Source organism: Biomphalaria glabrata, chromosome 16, assembly GCF_947242115.1.
Source record: "Biomphalaria glabrata chromosome 16, xgBioGlab47.1, whole genome shotgun sequence".
Classification (NCBI taxonomy): Eukaryota; Metazoa; Mollusca; class Gastropoda; family Planorbidae; genus Biomphalaria; species Biomphalaria glabrata.
Window position 1 is genome coordinate 1,005,521 of NC_074726.1, and position 20,904 is coordinate 1,026,424.

Here is a 20,904-nt window from a genome sequence, read left to right on the forward strand (position 1 = left end):
CCAAATGACCAGGCAGCTTGAGTTGAGTTTTGAGTTTAGGCGCATTGGCACAATTTAGGCCATGTCGTTGACCAGGCAGCCAAAATAAAACAACAACAAATCAAATAATAACAATATATTACTTTATATTTAAGGTCCAACAATTGTTTTGCATGCGTTATTGAAGTCGAATGACTTACTAGACTCCAGAAGTGAAGATTGGTTGCATCCCTTGGTACACCTTGATAAAAGGGCGACAACCTCCTTTAGTGTCAAAGTTTGGTACCCCATGAATGAGGATGTGATGAAGGTACAGGGGGTTGCTGTTGATCTTGATGGCACCGGACAAGAGACCAGAGAAATACCGCACATACCTAAAAAAAAAAAAGAAGACAATATGTTATTACTATTACATCTTACATCACAATGCACACAAGATTGTTATTGGCAAGTCAGGTTACATATCTGGAGTAAGACTTTTTATTGATAATTGTGACACTTATTTCAATAACCAGCAGAGAGAGTAAAATGTGAACATCTCTATAATAACCTATGAACATTTCCATTCATTTGTCCACTTCTTCAATTTGAAAGCAGAGAAATGTAGACAACTGTCATAGTATTTTGGTTGTAAAAACAAGAGATAAGCTAAAATCTTATTGAAACTTACTGATTTTTTAAATACATTTTTTAGTTTTTTTTTTAATGGTACTAATTGGATTTAAAACTTGTTATTGCCACACAAGGGAAATAAGAATCAAAACTTTTGTTAGGGAGAGGAACTCTGCTTTTATAAAGTAAAAAAACTTCAGTTCATTAAACAGTCTTCTCTCCCTTGTTAGCGCTAAATGTTATTTTTCATTTTTTTTTGTCTACCTTGTGGCAGCTGTGGCCACTATTGAGCTCAAATTTCTCTTTCAGATCTAGATCTATACACTCGACCGACATTGCAATAACTACTGAGCAAAATATTAAAGCCTGATTCTAGAAGATGTCATCTGATGTACTGACTGTGTGTACTCTTATTTCTAAAGGTACAATTAAAACAAAGTATTTATGCTGGTGAGATGATCTATCAATGTTAAGATATCAAGATTCTTTATCTAAAAGTGCAGCATTTAATTTCTTCACTTCACACAAGTCTAGCATTTAAAACTAGAGCACAAAAAAAAAAAACAAAAAAAAACTGTGTACCTTCTTTGAGAAGGAAGAGTTACTCCATTTAACTTTTCATCATAAAATCTTTTCATTGCAAATCTGTCTAAAGCCTGGTCAGCACTGAAATTTAGAAAAAACAAAAATTATTATTTTTAACTTTGACACGTGTGTTTAAGTATTGAGATCTTACTCGTTCAAGTTAAATAAAGTTATTAATAGAAAAATATTATAGCTTTTATATAGCGCTACTTTCATGCTTACAGCATGCTCAGAGCGCTTTTGGTCCAATCTCATTTGTGAGACCAGTGGGGGGGGGGGGGGGGGGGTATCTAGGAGTTGGTTTTCCATGCTGCCTTTAGGCGCTCAGTAAACACAACTCTGCTGGAGTCGGGTGTCGAACCTTGAGCCCCCTTCTAGGTAGCCAAGTCAAGCCAAGTTCAAGAGCACTTGGCCTCTCGACCACGCAACCAAAGAATTAATTTTCAATTAACAGGCTTGAGGAGAATTCTTCTAATAATGAGGCATTTGTCTACCAGTCCAAATACTCAAAAGAAAAACAGGGACCAGCAATTCTGTAACATGTAGCACAGACAAAACTCTTCTCTGATGTCATGTTGACATTCTTAACTCATCTGCGCCTTGCTTTGACCACAACTTTAGCTCTCAATTGTATGTTTCATGGACTTTCTAAGAGCACTGCAGCTGACTCTGAGCCACTTGCTGTAAGGTGTTCATCTTTTATGCACGTAAGACTAAGCAGATATTTGGTATTTGAAGCATCTCTGGGTAGTGTCTCTGCCACTCCATCCTCTTTGGCGAAAAGCAGATTACCTGAGAGGCACATACATTCCTCATACCACCCAACTTGTATGCTGTCTACAATAGCATTAGCCATTAGATAGCTGCCTGGACATGTGGCATGCTCGTCAGAATGACAACAATTACACATAAAACGCTGAACCATAATCTTCAAATACAAAACCAAAATCTAATAAAATACTCAGAAAGACACAAAGATAAAGGCACATTCCTCGTTCCATATGCTAGGACAAATTTGTACAAATGCTCCTTCTTCCCTCCCTAGTGCTATTAGAGCATGAAATGGGTTGCCTGAGCCAGCCAGGAAAACCAGTGACTTGGCAGAATTTAGGTCATTGGTTAACATGCATGACTAAATGCATGACGCGTAGGGCGTAATAATCTTCTTTTTTGAAGTAATGTCTATATTTTATAAGATAAGATAAGATAACACAATGGGCCTGAGTTCAAATTCTTCCCATAATCAATAATCTTTATTTCTCGAAGAACATCAGAAACAAAATAACTTCTTGTCTAGCTTTCATATTTTTGGGTGAAGTTGTATCAGTAGCTGTAAATGTTTTAGGTTTTTAAAGAAACATGCTCAACTCCACAAGAGACTAGAGACATGGTGTGAGTACCTGGCACATATGTTGCTATAGTGAAGATAAGCTGCGATGATACTAGCCAGTCGACTGCGTCCACCCTTACAGTGCAGCACTACTACATTCCTGATGTCAGAGTTCAGCCAGGAGTCCACAGACTTACACAGGGAACACAGTCGCTCCAAGGGAGGGGCAAGGTGGTCTGGCCATCCATATTCTTTAACCTGAAGTAATCAACATGAGAATTAGGCAGATACAGACAATGTACAGTATACGAACTCATCCAACAGACCAAGATAATAAAATCACACTGCTCTAAATATTTATAATATATTATTTTAAAATATAATTATAAACAAAACTTACAACATATGAAACCTGATCTGATCAACACTTTCAAGATTTGCATTTCAATCAGAATAGTGATTGATATAAAATGAGAAACTCTTAATACATATCAACAGCTAGAGTTGAAAACATTGAGACTTAGAAGTCCCTTACCATTCCACATTTGAAGCAAGAAAAAAACAAACCCTTTCAGATGTCAAGATCATCTTTTTCTGTTGCTAGCACAATGACCAAAGTCTTTGACTTATCTATAAGTAAAGTCAGGTACCCTGTGGTACAGAAGTTTACCACTCAGCCTAAGCCCACATTCCACACTTTTGAATGAAGAAGTCATTTGTAAGAGAAAGATATGCTGCGTAAGAGACCAACAAACAAAACAACTTACTTGTGGGTTAGCTTTTGTTAAATCTTGACGTTTCTCTGATAAATTTAAAATCTGAAAAGAGAAATATGTTTAAATATTTAAGACACTGCTGACCATCATCTTTATATCTAGGACACTGCTTGACCATCATCTTTATATCTAACTAAGACACTGCTTGACCATAATCTTTATATCTAACTAAGACACTGCTTGACCATCATCTTTATATCTGACACTGCTTGACCATTATCTTTATATCTAACTAAGACACTGCTTGACCATCATCTTTATATCTAACTAAGACACTGCTGACCATCATCTTTATATCAAACTAAGACACTGCTTGACCATCATCTTTATATCTGACACTGCTTGACCATTATCTTTATATCTAAGACACTGCTGACCATTATCTTTATATCTAAGACACTACTGAACATCATCTTTATATCTAAGACACTGCTAACCATTATCTTTATATCTAAGACACTGCTAACCATTATCTTTATATCTAAGACACTGCTGACCATCATCTTTACATCTAACTAAGACACTGCTTGACCATCATCTTTATATCTAACTAAGACACTGCTTGACCATCATCTTTATATCTAACTAAGACACTGCTTGACCATCATCTTTATATCTAACTAAGAAACTGCTGACCATCATCTTTATATCTAACTAAGACACTGCTTGACCATCATCTTTATATCAAACTAAGACACTGCTTGACCATCATCTTTATATCTGACACTGCTTGACCATTATCTTTATATCTAAGACACTGCTGACCATTATCTTTATATCTAAGACACTACTGAACATCATCTTTATATCTAAGACACTGCTAACCATTATCTTATATCTAAGACACTGCTGACCATCATCTTTACATCTAACTAAGACACTGCTTGACCATCATCTTTATATCTAAGTCACTGCTTGACTATCATCTTTATATCTAAGACACTGCTGACCATCACATTATATCTAACTAAGACACTGCTTGACCATAATCTTTAAATCTAAGACACTGCTTGACCATAATCTTTATATCTAAGACACTGCTTGACCATCAAATTTATATCTAAGACAATGCTTGACCATCAACTTTATTATATCTAACTAAGACACTGCTTGACCATCATCTTCCTCTCTTATCTTCACTAAAAAAAAACAGCACACTTTTTTTTTCCTATGCACAGACTGCAAAAAGAGCTTACTGCTCAGCAGCAAAAAGCTGGCTAGAAAAGGAACAATCTAATCTACACTCTAAAAGTTACAACAAAATATGTACCCTAAGTAGAGTGCCATATACAAAAGAGTTTTATGCACTTGGGAGGGATGACATAAAGCCTCATCACAAGTCACATAGGGATCCTTGAGACAGATTTTTTCCCCTAGTGGCTGACCTTACACTATCCCATAATAACAATATGTTAAAAACTAGATGTTCTATTTCTGGAGGTGCTCTGCCATAGGCTCTCTGAGTGTTAGGACCCTTGAAAAGAAATAGAGAGTTACCAGAGTCAATGAGCTGGTTCTTTTTGTCTGAAGTACTGAAAACTTTTTCAGTAACTTCCTCTGCTGTCTTCAAGTGAAACAAAATTACATATGGATAAACAAAAGTGAGACATTGATATCTGTAACAAGAGAAAAGTCCTCACCAGATAGTTGTCGGCATGTTTGGTTCTTAACATATTGACAGCTTCTTTCAGTTGAAAGGCATAGGTTGTATCATGACCTTCAGTGGGAAATGTCATTGCTGCAATTTAAAAAAAAAAAAAGAAATGTAATCCAATCAAATAGGACTATAATGATAACTAAACATGAAAGGGACATTACTGCCGTTGACTTTTGGCAAACACTAGCAGAAATGAGAAGAGGTTTCATATTGGCTTGAAGATATAGCCATAGAAGTGAGTCTAGTTCTGAGTTTGTGACATTTTTCTGTCTCATTGTTAACTCTTAATTCTGAGCATATTGTCAAAGAATTATAATTTTCTATTATTTGAGAGAAAAAAAAAATTGTGAAGGGGCTTTAGTGTCATTAAATGACTGGAAAGTTCAGATCTAATCGAGGATTGTGTCTTTGACTACGACACTCTCTACTAAATGTAGATTTAGATTCAGACGACTGAAAGCAGTCACTAGAACAACTCATAAATAATTAGAACTGGTGAAAATGTTTTCAAGAACAACTTTCCAAAGAGAAATAGATAAATAAGAAAGCTAATTAAGTGGAACATTTTTTTTAGCTCGCTCTTCCCTCTTCTCCCTGTATAAGAATCCTGATTAAGCGAATGTATACAAAATATACAAAATAATAATTATAATTATCTTCTTGTTTTCGATGTTCAATTACTAGATCTGATCCTTAAATTATATGCTACATAGGCTAGGGTTGAAAAAAAAACCAACTTTACCATTTGTAACTACTTTACAAAACAACGCTTTGTTTCAGTTTTTTACATTTTTGTTTTTTAGTGTTTAAAGATCTGTATGTCCAGTATATAATATATATATATAGGTCTGTGATCTAGAGACTTAGAACATTACTGAACATTTATTTATTAAACTCTTGAATCAATCTTGCTAACTAGAGCTAGCAATTCTTTTCTCAGCGATATACATCAGCTGTTAAATTAATAGAAAATTTAAAGGCCGATTTTGAGATCAGCAGAGGCCCCCAAATTAATGCCCGAATTTTAAAAAAAATTTAAATAATACGCCACTGCCTTGTAATCTTGCTATTCATATGGAGTCAAAAATACTAGACAGTTTTGATCTAGATCAGGGGTTCTCAGCCTGTGGGTCGCGACCCCCTTGGGGTCGATTGACGATTTGCCAGGGGTCAGGACCATCGAACATATGGATTGTTTTTGTCTACTCTTCTCTTGCTGTGTGTGTAAGTGGGGGGGGGGGGGGTCGCGGCAGAGTGGGGGATTGTAAAAAGGGGTCGCCATACATAAAAGGTTGAGAACCGCTGATCTAGATGTTGTTATAGATGCCTTCGCTGCACAGAAAGCACATCGTGAGGCGATATGATTGAGATTATCTCACCCATAAACAACGGCATCATCAATTAAAAGAGTCTTATGGTTTTTAAAAAATTACTTATATACTGTACCAACTGGAATTTAAACGTATATAGTTATTAAGTACATTATCTCATGTCATGATGTGGAATGTCTAAATGCAGGGGCCCAAAACCCCTATATAGCTACGCCACTGATCAGCGTCCGGCTTCCATGAAGTTCTGACTTGGTATTGTCAAAACAGTCGAGGTAAATCGATAAATGATTAAATGGCCTTTAAAATTATCATTATTGAAATTTCAATTATTAAAAAAGATCTAAGAAGATAATAAAAATAGCATTATTTATTCCATTACAGACCATGTCTGTAAATTATCCTAAGCAAACATTCTCTGTTATAGGCCTAAATATGTATATGAAAGATGCCAGTTGATTTTCAACGATCCGTTAGCAAACAAATAAACAGTGACAATGTCAAGGTCACAGTGAAGTGCACTTTGACCCAAATAGAGTAAATACGTAATGAGGTGTACACAGCGCTCAACACACTCGCACTGTTTTATTTCAAGAAAGTGTGCACACTTTGATAGCAATGTATCAGGATAACTTTAGTTAGATCTTAAGTTGTTTTTTTTTTTTAAATCCCTTATACAGTTGGGTATTTTGTTAACTAATGGTCTAGTGAAAATATGATGCATAGTCTGGATCAAGATATAATGTCATGATGCCTGTTCCAGTGTGATTACTGAATACTGAGCTCTGGTTTAGCAATGCTGTCATATATCAAAAGACACCAATGTGGGACAAAGTTCGGCAGCCCTCTTGAACCACTCAGTAAGACTAATGTTTAAATGGGAGGTTGTTACAATCCATAGAGATGGGTTTATTGCTTCATTTCTATGGTCTTACGTCATCTGAAGAGTTGTTCCTCAACGAGTTACATGTAACTACTGATTAAACATTGTTTCTAGTTTATCAACAGCTCAACTTTGCTGGTATTTTAACAAGCCTAACTGTTAAAGAAAGCTCAAACTTCAACCAGGGTCGGCCTTGTATGTCATTGGAAGCCCTTAGGCACAGTGAATAGGGTGGCCCCAAATGAAATAGAAAAATAAAGATTCCCAGTGAATTAAAAACCTTCCTTGGTCTATATCTAAATCAAGACGTATTATTTAGATCTATATCAACAAATAATTAAAATTCATATAGCGACGATATCATGATTGTATCTCACGGACGATCCATGATCACCAGACTAGAACTAACGTTTTGACATGTCACTAAAAGGAAGAAACTGGTCTTCTAGTTTATGTAATCTTAAAAGGAAGAAACTGGTCTTCTAGTTTATGTAATCTTAAAAGGAAGAAACTGGTCTTCTAGTTTATGTAATCTTAAAAGGAAGAAACTGGTCTTCTAGTTTATGTAATCGTGAATAAACATTGAATTACACTAGCTAGAAAATTAGAGCGAGTCTAGTAGACATAGAGCTCTGCTATGTTGAGAACGAGGCTAGCAGACATACAGCCATAGAGTTCTGCTATGTTTGAGGTTTGATTCATGTTTCGCAATTTTTTCTCTAAAAAAAAAAAGAGATTTCTTTGAGTCCTGTGCGAGGCCCTAGGCGACTGCCTGGTTTGCCTATGCCTAAGACCAGTCCTGCTTCCACACACAAACACACACACACAAACTGTAAGGTACTGTCGTTACTCCTGTTACTTACATATGATCCTTTCAGTGATGTAGACCAAGTCCAGACTAAGACCGCCTTCAATCTGGGATTGGTCTAGACTTCTAGAAATGGATAAAAAAAAAAGGTACAACATTACAAATAAGCAAATGCTAGATATTGTTATAGCTACTAGTTTTACAATCGTACTAAAGACTAGACTAAATGTGTGCCTTCGACTCTACATCGCATAGTCACACAACCACTCAAGTCTGTTGGACACCAAATGTTCAGATCCACACCATATTCAGCCAATCCCTCTATTTCTTAGTAACACTCTGGCTCAAGACCTCATTGTTCTAAAATGGCTGCCTGGTCGTGCGGTTTGCGCGCTGGACTGTCGTTTGGATTTATCGAGGGTCCCAGCTTCAAACCCTGCCCGCTCCCATCCCCCATCGTCCTGCGGGATGTTTGGACTAGGAAGTAAACTTCAACTCTAAAGGAACATCCGAAAAATGTAAAACATTTAACAAAACATTTTACAAAACAAAGGATCTACAGACGAATCAAATCTTACTTTTTTTTTTAGCAACCAAACAGAGCATACAAATCCAGACAACAAAACAACATTTCTAAAAAATCCCTGCTAAAAAAAAAAAAGGATAAAAACAAAAAGTGACGCCATGACCGGCCTACAGATGACCACCCAATCAGTTTTTATAACGTTCACTCAGAAAGTGTGGGTTCAATGCCTTTCGAGACCTGGATTAGCCTTCACATAGAGCACCAACGTGAGAAAAAGAAGCAGGGAATTATGGGAAGACAGTATCTAGACAAGGACTCAATGAGATCTCCGGGACACCAAAAAACATTTATAGCAAAAACTTAACATACGCTCAAGGAGGCGGCTTTGGGAACTACGACACTGTTGATACCTCTGATATTGAGTTACAAGATTATACAGCATATGACGACTAGATGTCTGCATGATAATAAGCTTTAATAATCTGGATAAACACATTCGTGTGACATAATTTTTTACATTTCTTAAACCTGAAAGTGCTGAGCTGTTTTACAACGAGTGCATACAAAATGTAATTTAAATTCTGATGTTTAGAGGCTAATCTATCACACGCGTTTTAAGGGTTAATGTAATTTCATAGTTAGTTTTATTTTAACATCCAGGCTAGACTTTCAACCGAGGGATAAAATTATAAAACCATGTGAAAAAAAAATAAATTATATTCGACCTTATCGGAAGAGATTTATGGCTTATGTTCCTAAAGGATAGCAGAATTTCACCAGACTTCTCAAAGTGACAGTTTTAGTTACTGCCCTTGCCTGAAGATCTATTTTTATTTTCCTTTTTATTTTTTTTTTAAATGCAATTTTTCACCTTCTTCAGGTTTTCTTTAACATCATGAATCAATGCAACAACTTCACATACACATTTGTACCATGCAGTCACGTGATCTAGACTTTACCTAAACAGAAATGTTGTTAGTAAATCTTACACTAGTATTTTGTTTCTGGCGAATTACAAGTATGTCCAATTAATAATGTCGTGATGCCAGTAGAAGAAACACTAATTGGAAACAAACCCACCCCCTTCCGACTTCTTTTCTCTTAAGGAGCAACAGAACTAAGCATACTACTAACTCTAAGGATACATCTATATTCATATTTGAAATGTGTTTTTACAAAGCTTATCTTATTTTATAAAATACAGAAGTTACTTCAAAAAAAATGACTACATCCTACGTGTCATGCATCTAGTCATGCATTTGAACCAATAAGTTAAATTCTGCAAAGTCACTGGTTTTCCTGGCTGGCTCAGGCAACCCATTCCATGCTCTAATAGCACCAGGGAAGAAGGAGTATTTGTACAAATTTGTCCTAGCATATGTGACGAGGAATGTGCCTTTATCTTTGTGTCTTTCTGAGTATTTTTATTAGATTTTGTTTTTGTATTTGAAGATTATGGTTCAGTGTTTTATGTAGCCTATAATTGCTAATTTACTTTTGAGTCTTCTATCCTGAAGACTTTCTAAATTGAATGATTTTACTAAAGGTGTTATTCTCTGTGAATATTCGTTTATGAATCTCAATACTCTATTTTGCGTCTGTTACAGTTTATTAGTATTTGTCATTTGTATGTCTTTCTATTTTACTTGTTTTTACATTATTTGTTTTTTTTTTTTTAGATATTACAAGGAAGTGTTTGGACATCTGAAGATGAATCATGGCAATGTTTTATGGTTCATGGCAATGTTTTATGATTCATGGACATGTTCTACAATTCATGGCAATGTTTTATGATTCATGGCAATGTTTTAGGATTCATGGCAATGTTCTATGATTCATGGCAATGTTCTACAATTCATGTCAATGTTCTACAATTCATGGCAATGTTCTACGATTCATGGCAATGTTTTAGGATTCATGGCAATGTTTTAGGATTCATGGCAATGTTTTAGGATTCATGTCAATGTTCTATGATTCATGGCAATGTTCTACAATTCATGTCAATGTTCTACATTCATGGCAATGTTCTACGATTCATGGCAATGTTTTAGGATTCATGTCAATGTTCTATGATTCATGTCAATGTTCTACAATTCATGGCAATGTTCTATGATTCATGGCAATGTTTTAGGATTCATGTCAATGTTCTACAATTCATGGCAATGTTTTAGGATTCATGTCAATGTTCTACAATTCATGGCAATGTTCTATGATTCATGTCAATGTTTTAGGATTCATGTCAATGTTTTATGATTCATGGCAATGTTTTATGATTCATGTCAATGTTCTATGATTCATGTCAATGTTCTACAATTCAAGGCAATGTTCTAAGATTCATGGCAATGTTTTAGGATTCATGGCAATGTTTTAGGATTCATGTCAATGTTTTAGGATTCATGTCAATGTTCTATGATTCATGGCAATGTTCTACAATTCATGTCAATGTTCTACAATTCATGGCAATGTTCTACAATTCATGTCAATGTTCTATGATTCATGGCAATGTTTTAGGATTCATGTCAATGTTCTATGATTCATGTCAATGTTCTACAATTCATGGCAATGTTCTATGATTCATGGCAATGTTTTAGGATTCATGTCAATGTTCTACAATTCATGGCAATGTTTTAGGATTCATGTCAATGTTCTACAATTCATGTCAATGTTCTATGATTCATGGCAATGTTCTACGATTCATGGCAATGTTCTACAATTCATGGCAATGTTCTACACTTTTGCATTACTTGATGTTCCTAAAGAATGAAAGATTACGTTGAACACATTGTTGATTTGATTGCACTTGTCTAGACCAGGATCAGGCTATAACGTCCGGTACGCTTTCGTGGACATTGGAGGAGGTGGGTATGTTGGGGAAAAGGTTTCAGTGCTGCATCTGGGGCTCAGGAAATAGCTCAGCTCGAGTCGGGATTCGAACCAGCCAAGTTAGCACCAAGACACATATTCCATTTCGCAACGTTTTTTTTTTTGAAACAAGTAACTGTAAAACAAAAACAGTTTGTTTGGAGAGTATTTTTTTCACTTCCAGGCTCTTACCTACACTACACACGTACACACACACAGATCTGGTAACGTAGGCACTCTTCATACAATATATTTTCATGTGTCTTTATGACGTAATAACCTGTATAACTAAGAGACAAAGTAAGAAACTTGTTTAGCTGGAGTTTCGAATAAACCGAACCAAACTAAAGCAATACCACACACAAATACATCAACAGATACACACTTTAAAAAAAATCCAATTCACTCGGTATCAAACACCCCTTCGGCTTTCCCAGAGTTCAAGAAACAAACACACACAAAAGTGACCTACTTATTTAGCATGTCTCTCATTGTGGAAGTGGACATAGTCGAATGGCTCTGACCAACCTGTGGACAAAAAGGTCAAAACAGGTCAAACACAGCTCTGGCCTTGGAGTCGAGGTAATCTTGAGTCAACACTCGATTAGTTACTGTATTAGTGTTTTACCGAACTGTGTTCCGCGAGACCTGAATAGGTGTTTCACGAACTATTTGATTAATTACTTAGAAGCCCTAAGCATGCATTAATTCCTAAGTAAAGGCAGAAAAAAATAATTCTACAAAACCATTACTATCAAGTTTTAATTGATGTGACAGTAATTGGAAACAAAGAACAACGGTTAAAGGATTTCTGGTTAAAGGATTTCTGGTTAAAGGATTTCTGGTTAAAGGATTTCTGGTTAAAGGATTTCTGGTCGAGTTTGTCTGTAGAGTATCACAACATTTTAAAACCGAGCTCTCGTTATGAAACATAAGTTTCATACATAACATTGATGCAAAGCATGATTTGCTTTTTCTGTTGCGACTAAATCAAAATCTAGAAACAGGCTTGACGCTAAAACAATAATCACCTTACCAATATCATGCCTGATAATAAAGAAGTCATGCTCTTCAAGGACACAATAGTCATTATTTAACCTTCATTTATTAAATGTCTGTATTTTATTTTTATAGTTGTATACTTAGAAATAAATAATACTGCTAAATTTAGAATATGGTTTAATTATTATTATTTATTTACACAAATGATCACCCATGATCCTTTTATCTAAGACCCAGGAATGCGCCACGGAGAAGACACTCTAGTGCTGCTTGCCAAAAGCAGTGACTCCTCTGGGCGCATCCATTGTCTTCCGAAGACAGAAGGAGCTATATATATATATATATATATATTTATCACTGAATGGTGTTAACAAATTACCTGTCAAACTATTGCATTGGTTTTAGCTTTATAACTTGAGAAAAAAAAAAGCAGGTTACAATAGTTTAGCTCAGAACAGACTCATCTATGATCTATAACTATGAAAAGTAATCTGTGACCTATAATTATGATACGTAATTAGTGACCTATAATTATGAAAAGTAATCTGTGACCTATAATTATGAAAAGTAATATATGACCTATAGTTATGATACGTAATTAGTGACTTATAATTATGAAAAGTAATATATGACCTATAATTATGATACGTAATTAGTGACCTATAATTATGATTTTGCAATTTGTTGAGCGCTGTGAAATGTCTAAATATTAGACCCAAACTTACCGATTTCAAAGATGTTTGGTGACTCTTGGTTACTGCATCGTTGCTCTGAAAACAGAAGAGACAAAATTGATTTAATTACATTAGAATATCTTAAAAACACACACACACATGTTTTTAATCTTCAAGAGAAGGAAAGGAGCGTAAAAAAAGAGGAAGATTAAGAGAGAAGAAGAGAGAGAGAGAGAGACAGAGAGAGAGAGAGAGAGAGAGAGAGGAAGTAGCAGACTTTTACATTAGTGAAAGACAAAGTTGACGCAGAGAAAGACTGATAGTCACTCAATGAACTGCTTTCGAAGTCGCTACAGACATGGAGACTTAGTATGAGAAATCAATGCCACAAGTAGAGAAGTCGTAAAAGGATGCACACACTGTTGACATAAACATGCAATTGTTTAAGTCGTAAAAATAGTTTTTCTGTATCCCTATTTCAATTCTCATTAGTTGAAGCCATAAACAATAGGTTAACTGTATTCATTCTTTTCTTTTTTAAAAACAGGAAACGATTGATGGCTTGTTCTTAATTGCTTTTATTTTTTTTTTGAGTCAGCTTTTGATTTTCTGAAATTTTAGATTGGTGGTATGGGCAGGTTTCACATGTTGCAAACAGATTTCGATCTATAACCTTCAGACATTTTGATTCCTAGACAAATCGAAGCTTAAATCCCCCGGACAATGCTTCTTATCCTCATGGTGGCGCTCGGGTGGAAACGATAGTTAGAGGCGACAACAATGTGGCTAATAGAAAAAAAAAAAGAACGCCCGTTGGGGTGCCTAAGAACCGAGTCCATTGCACTGGTGGAGATGAAAAAAAAGCCCCAAACAAATATGTAACAATTCATACACCGTTCCTCATGGGTCGTTTCTTATGTCGGACACCTGCACGGCTGATGATAGGAAAATGGGGAGTTTCTCTGGTGTGCTTAGCCTTTGGCCTCGCTTCTTATCCGTCTTGGGATACGAGCCATCGGTAATAGGTATTTAATCATTCACATCTGCTTGGACCTTTCCCAGACAAAAGTTTGTTCAGACAGGCAGATGGAAGCAAGCTTCTATAGACCTAGAGTTCAAGAGTCTTAGTCTTAACATTTATGACAATTTGAAAGAAGAAGACGCTCAAAATCCAACTCTTGGCCGTCGTCTTCAGAACAAGTCGATTAAGTTAAACATCAAAACTATTTCACTGCTTAAAAGTGCAGACTAGTTCAACGTATTTCCGGATCAACACTTCTGCCTGGAGAAAACGGTTTTGTTTCCCCAGTCACTCCGCAATGTCACAATGGTGTCTGTTATATTAAAAATATTTAGGTGACGTATTGTTAGAGGTTTAATTTGTATTAAAGTTTAAAAAAAAAAGCTGATAAATAGTGTTTTTTTTTACAGAGCTGATATCTTTACAACGCTGATATCTTTACAAAGCCGATATCTTTACATAGCCGATATCTTTACATAGCCGATATCTTTACAAAGCTGATATCTTTACAAAGCTAATATCTTTTACAAAGCTGATATCTTTACAAAGCCGATATCTTTACAAAGCTGATATCTTAACAAAGCCGATATCTTTACAAAGCTTTACAAAGCTGATATCTTTACAAAGCTGATATCTTTACAAAGCTGATATCTTCACAAAGCTGATATCTTTACAAAGCTGATATCTTTACAAAGCTGATATCTTTACAAAGCTGATATCTTTACAAAGCTGATATCTTCACAAAGCTGATATCTTTACAAAGCTGACATCTTTACAAAGCTGACATCTTTACAAAGCTGATATCTTTACAAAGCTGATATCTTTACAAATCTGATATCTTTACAAAGCTGATATCTTTACAAATCTGATATCTTTACAAAGCTGACATCTACTCTTGTCTATCTGGGTCGATTCTTTTACCCGTTCTTTTTTTCCACTTTCAATTCTCGGATCGTTGAAACTTTGCACACATTTAGTCATTGTCCAAGACAATACTCGAATCAATCAAAAGATTAATCAATTCTTTAATCAATTAATGGTCATTAATTAATTTAGTTTTAAATAGAAAAAAGGGAATATAAACCTTGCAATATTGAGAGACATGGCAGAGACATGGACGGCCCTCTACCTTTTACTCAATATAAGACTTTTTTTTTTAAAGTTTTTTTTTTAAATTTTGCTTGTTTTTTTTTTTTTTTTTACAAAAGAAGGAATCTTTTCTATCAACTTTTTTTTAAAAAAAAAAGAAAGATAGTATAAAGAAACTATATCTAGATGATATTTATAGTGCGTGCTAAAACCTCATTGAAGCACGAACTTTGTTTAATGTTCATCAGAGAGTTACAACGTAAGGGAGAGAACAAATGCACTTTTGCTATAAATTGGAAAAGAAGGCTGGTAAGCCCACTCCCCTGCTAGAGGTGTTTGCAGCAACATAAAGTGATCGGACGATTGGATAGCTGTACCCGTTCCATTGACATGGTCAGTTATGTGATTCATTCCTTTCCATCAGTAACCTATCATGAAACAATGCTCGTCTCAAACTAAACAGGTCGCAGTGTGCTGAGTAACCACCGGTCTATCTATAGAGCTAACAGTGTGTTGCCTCTTCCCCTCCCCGGGGCGATTGACTACACTTCATCGCACCACAGCGTTGAGTACATAGTCTACCTAAACCTGGTCCGAGGTTAACTTGACTACAGAGACAATGTTTTTCTTAACCAAGTGGTTATACATCATTGAAAGACCGCATCACAACGAAGAGATTGGAGACAGGGTTACTACAGCGATTGACTCCAACGATGACCTGTTAACTACAGTAAAAAAAAAAACAACTAATACTGAAAAACTAATACTCTAGGCCATATTACGAGGTCTTCGGGGCTCGCAAAGACCTTCCTTCAGGGAACAGTACCAGGATAAAGAAAAAGAGGCAGACGGAGAAAGCGATGATAAGACAACATAAAAGAATGGAAGGGCCTGCCATTGAAAGAGGTTCTATCGAAGGCAAAAGACCGAGAAGAATGGACAAAAAGAAGGTCGACAAATTTTGCGTGGTTCCTCAATGTTCCAAAAAAACGAAGGGATGGGTGAGGTTATACATAATAAATGCACTTTAAGTTCTTAAATAGAAAAGTTCTGGCAGTATTGTTTGCATCTCGCTAGGGCAGGGGTTCTCAACCTGTGGATCGCGCCCCCCTTGGGGGTCGATTGACGATTTGCCAGGGGTCGCCTAAGACCATCGAAATATAGAATTATTTTTGTCTATTCTACTATTGCTTTGTGTGTCTAGGGTCGCGGCAGAGTGGGGGATTGTAAAAAGGGGTCGCCGAGCTTTAAAGGTTGAGAACCGCTGCGCTAGGGAAAGCCAATCACTGAGCTGTGCTATGACTGTTTATGACAAGTCTATCTTAAAAACAACTAATTGCTGCCATGTAAAGTATGTACTGTTGATGTCCACCTTAGGATAGCCCCACGAAATAACATGATAAGTTTGACAACAGTGTGAATACTGACTTGACCAGACGATAAACTAAACTAAAAGCATTCTATTTATAGATGTGTTTGGCTTTCATCTTGTCCACAACTTTTGCCATGCTTCAAACGCTGTGCCATACTTAGGGGAGCATTCCATCTCATATTCAGTGCCAACTGTCATATGTGACATTTCGAATGTAAGTGGCACATCCCCTCTCTGCCCTTCTCTTGTGTAGATTAGGCCTGGTTATATAATATGCAGAGACAGTACTATAAAGTTAATAACCAGGATTTGTTGTGTTAGTAAATGGTGAAAGAGCCTACTTTAGGTTTAGGACTGAAACAAAGAGTTCTAATAAGCTGGTCTGAACATAATTTCTTTTATGAGTACTAGAGTATAAATCAAGCAAAATACTCTTTTAAAACAAAAGCCTATCTAGGAAATGAACACCACATTTACATCCATACATACACTGTCATAAATAATTATTTACCCCAATTTAACGAACTTATTGGTTATTTTGTTTTTATTGATTCATGTTTTGTTAGGAGCAATGAATAATTGTGCAGCTTAATCCGAGAAAGGAAAATGGGAGAAATAACGTGTTCGAAATTAGAAACAGACAGACAGGCAGAATTGATATAAGCTTAAACAAAAATGATTAAATGTGCTGCCAAATTTAAAAATCCTCATTAACCCTTTCCCATTTGTTCACCTGACAGATTTACATTAAGCATCTAGAGTTATCTGAATATCACTTCCCCCCCCCCCCATCATGAGAAGCCATATTGGTTCGACTTCCTTGCCTCTATCCCAAGTGATGTAATCAGAGGTGTAGATGACTTTGGTGATAAAAATGTTTAATGGGGGTTGGGGTGGGGGGTAAATTGTACTATATTTAGGTCACAGTTTCTGCTCTTCAGTAAAAGAGTAGTTGGTTGATTAGCTATTTTCTAAACATCTTTACATTTTGTTTACAATAGTACTACGATACTAGTTTCAAACAATGCTGGTACAAAAAAAAAACAAGAATAAAATGTACAGATACACTATTTGTACAGTATTCTGATATGCAAGGTAAATACAAATGCAACAATGAAAACTCAACGTCGGAATTTGTCCAATACTTGAAGTGGCACAGGCTCACAAGAGAAACTTAACAAATGTGGTGCGCAAGAGTTTTGATATCATCACCAGGAACAGAGTGGTCTGCACAGTTGAACATGTTGAATCCAAATGTAGGCAGAAATAGCAAGATCTCTCTCTCTCTCTTTCTCTCTGTATGTATGACAGAGACGGAGAGAGAGAGAGAGAGAGAGAGAGAGAGATGGGCACACTAATGGATATATTCAAATGCCACATGCATGAATAGTCCCTTAGATTACAAGGTATTAGATTCTCAAGTCACTTTCATGTCATGCGAGTCGTTAAAAACAAACAGGCATGTAGAATACTAACTTTAAATGTTTCATTTCGAAACTAAGACAGGCTCAAACACACACACACACTTAAGACGCAATGCTATAATATAAAAAAACAACTAGCGACACTCTCATTCCACATTAGAATTATTTGCTTTTCGGCACCTTTTCAAAAAACTTGAAAAACTGGTTCTCTCCAAAACTGTCTTGCGTTTCTGATGTAGGCCACTTGATTGTTTAGTTCATAGAATTGTCAAAAAGATGTAGCCGCACGGTCCATTAAGCAGGCTAGTATTAATCTACATGATTTGAATATGAAAGGTTTTTTAAAGAAAAACATCTAGACTTATTACTGTCTCATGATCTGTATAATGTATGACCCCCCACTCCAGACACTCTCCCACCTTGAGATGAATATTAATCGTTTATTGCATGACCTAAAGAAAAATTTCTCCAGAGACTTGGAGTAAGTTATAGACATACTCAGGTTTATTTCAAAACCAGACCTATGTAAACTGCAATGATTGTTTATCGCTGCCAATATAAATCCCATTTGATGGCACTGGTTGGTTGAGTACGTAGGGCTCTGCTGGTGGTCTAGTTCTGTCTGCTCACTAAGGGTCAAGTTTGCATTCGTGTTAACCCTTTCTCTCCTAACTGACGATACCAGCGTTGATTCCGACAGAATGTGGTAAATAACTACGGAGAGAAAGAGTTAAGAAAGTGGCCTTTTTTTTCCCCGTAGAAATGTCAAGTGAGTGTGCCGGTCAAACGATACCATCGTATGTCATGATAGTCAGCTGAAGTACTTGAACTTAAAGAAGGGTAAAGCAATGGTCAATCTTGATAGTACAGCCAGACTGATTACAGCATTAAACCACACACACACACACACATACAAACACATACACACAGGGTAACGTGGTAATATTAAAAAAAGAAACCCAATGCTGTGCATTAAAAGATGGGGTGAGGGGGGATAACAATGAAAAGGGAGGGCATGGTGCAGCCAATCACCAGTCAGTTTAGTTACCCACAATGTCTTTAGAACAAAGCAGAGTCATAGAATAGTGATGCTACATTTTTGTTGTGAGCCACCAGTATTTGGTGTTGTGTGTTCTAACCAACAGGATGACTTGAAAACAAAGTGCCCCAGACAAGAACGAAGTCTAGAAGTAGAATCAGGCAGAGACGAGGACATGTCAAGATGTTTTACCGTTGGACATTATTGAACTTGAAATGAGGTCAACCTTAAAGTGAACTTAAAATTAAACACAAAGATTCAAATCAAACTTTGTTCTCAAAACAAATATGTATTTATTTATTTTTTAATTCTAACCTTCAATATTGATTAAGACATAAATAATCGCCCTATAACTTGTATAACTGAGGTATTTTCTTCATAAAAAAATATCAATTTTTTTTTCTTGTTTTATCGACCTCTTTTTTTTCCCTGATCCACATTAATGACAGCTGCCGACAAAATGTCTCCAAGTCATGAAATAAAATGTTTAGATCTATGTATTAGATCTATGTATTCACTTATCTTATCTTATATAATACAGACGTTAATTCAAAAAAAGAAGATGATTACGTCCTACGCGTCATGCATTCAGTCATGCATATTAACCAATGACTTAAATTCTGCCAAGTCACTGGTTTTCCTGGCTAGCTCAGGCAAACCCATTCCATGCTCTAATAGCACTAGGGAAGAAGGAGCATTTGTACAAATTTATCCTAGCATATATGGGACGATGAATGTGCCTGTATCTTTGCGTCTTTCAGAGTATTTTATTAAATATTGTTTTTGTATTTGAAGATTATGGTTCAGTGCTTTATGCATAATTGCTACTTTACTTTTGAGTCTTCTGTCCTGAAGATATGTGATGGTGTATAAGAGTTAGCTCCCTTGGCGGAAAAGAGTGTGTGTGTGTGTGTGTGTTTGTTGTTCAAGGCCAAATACGGTTGACTAAAGCCAGTGTGTGTTTTGTAAATCGGCCTTGCAGTTAGGTCTATATCTACTCACATTTAAGAGTACATAATACTATCAGAATCATATCAAAACAAAAGAAGAGGAAATGTCACCAAAATAAAAAAGTTACCAGTACCTATTGTTTTAGTTTTTCGAACGCCTTTTTCCTATTTATGTAAACATGTATACAGTAGATATGGGTGAAGTATTAGAGGCCAGCTGACATTATACGTTATGCTAATGCTTATTAGACCTGATTAATAGTAATGACATCTGTCGAATTGTGGCTGTCGAATTGTGATTGTCGAATTGTGGCGGTCGAATTGTGGCTGTCGTATTGTGACTGTCGAATTGTGGCTGTCGAATTGTGGCTGTCGAATTGTGACAGTCGAATTGTGGCTGTCGAATTGTGACTGTCGAACTGTGACTGTCGAACTGTGACTGTCGAATTGTGACTGTCGAATAGTGGCTGTCGAATTGTGGCTGTCGAATTGTGACTGTCGAATTGTGGCTGTCGAATTGTGGCTGTCGAATTGTGGCTGTCGAATTGTGGCTGTCGAATAGTGGCTGTCGAATTGTGGCTGTCGAATTGTGGCTGTCGAATTGTGGCTGTCGAATTGTGGCTGTCGAATTGTGACTGTGTTCTAGTGAAAATGTAAGTGTTTACTCTAAAGATAAAGTAGTCAAGTACGCATTGAAGTTCTCTGTGCTCTCTTGTGTGTCAGAAGCAGCAGAACGCAGGTGACACGAAGAAGACAGGTATTGATCCCCTGTTGCAGTAAGAGGTGGCAATGCCACTGCATTGAACTGCTCCAGGTAATAGGAAATGACTATTGGCTGAGAGGCAGACGCGCGGGGATGCTCTTTTGTCTTGCAATCAATACTTTGGTCAATATTGGGTTGCCTTGACATCGGCGATGAACGGATTCGTGTGGGTGAATACACCAGTCTGAAGTCTAGGCTTATAACGATTGATCTAGCTTCCACAC

At 36.3% G+C, this 20,904-nt stretch overlaps 1 protein-coding gene across 8 annotated transcripts in view; it reads right to left on the minus strand.

The window, feature by feature from the left end:
- Positions 1-20,904, minus strand: part of LOC106071555 (uncharacterized) — a 368,124-nt gene that overhangs the window by 60,990 nt on the left and 286,230 nt on the right. For all 8 annotated transcript variants that reach the window (XM_056014089.1, XM_056014088.1, XM_056014087.1 and 5 more), the window contains exons 5-12: positions 13,074-13,118; positions 11,819-11,874; positions 8,014-8,084; positions 4,923-5,020; positions 3,274-3,324; positions 2,577-2,764; positions 1,174-1,257; positions 180-353 (exon numbers count right to left, since the gene is read on the minus strand). In XM_056014089.1, coding sequence (XP_055870064.1) covers positions 180-353; positions 1,174-1,257; positions 2,577-2,764; positions 3,274-3,324; positions 4,923-5,020; positions 8,014-8,084; positions 11,819-11,874; positions 13,074-13,118 — 767 coding nt within the window. The remainder of the gene's footprint in view (positions 1-179; positions 354-1,173; positions 1,258-2,576; positions 2,765-3,273; positions 3,325-4,922; positions 5,021-8,013; positions 8,085-11,818; positions 11,875-13,073; positions 13,119-20,904) is intronic.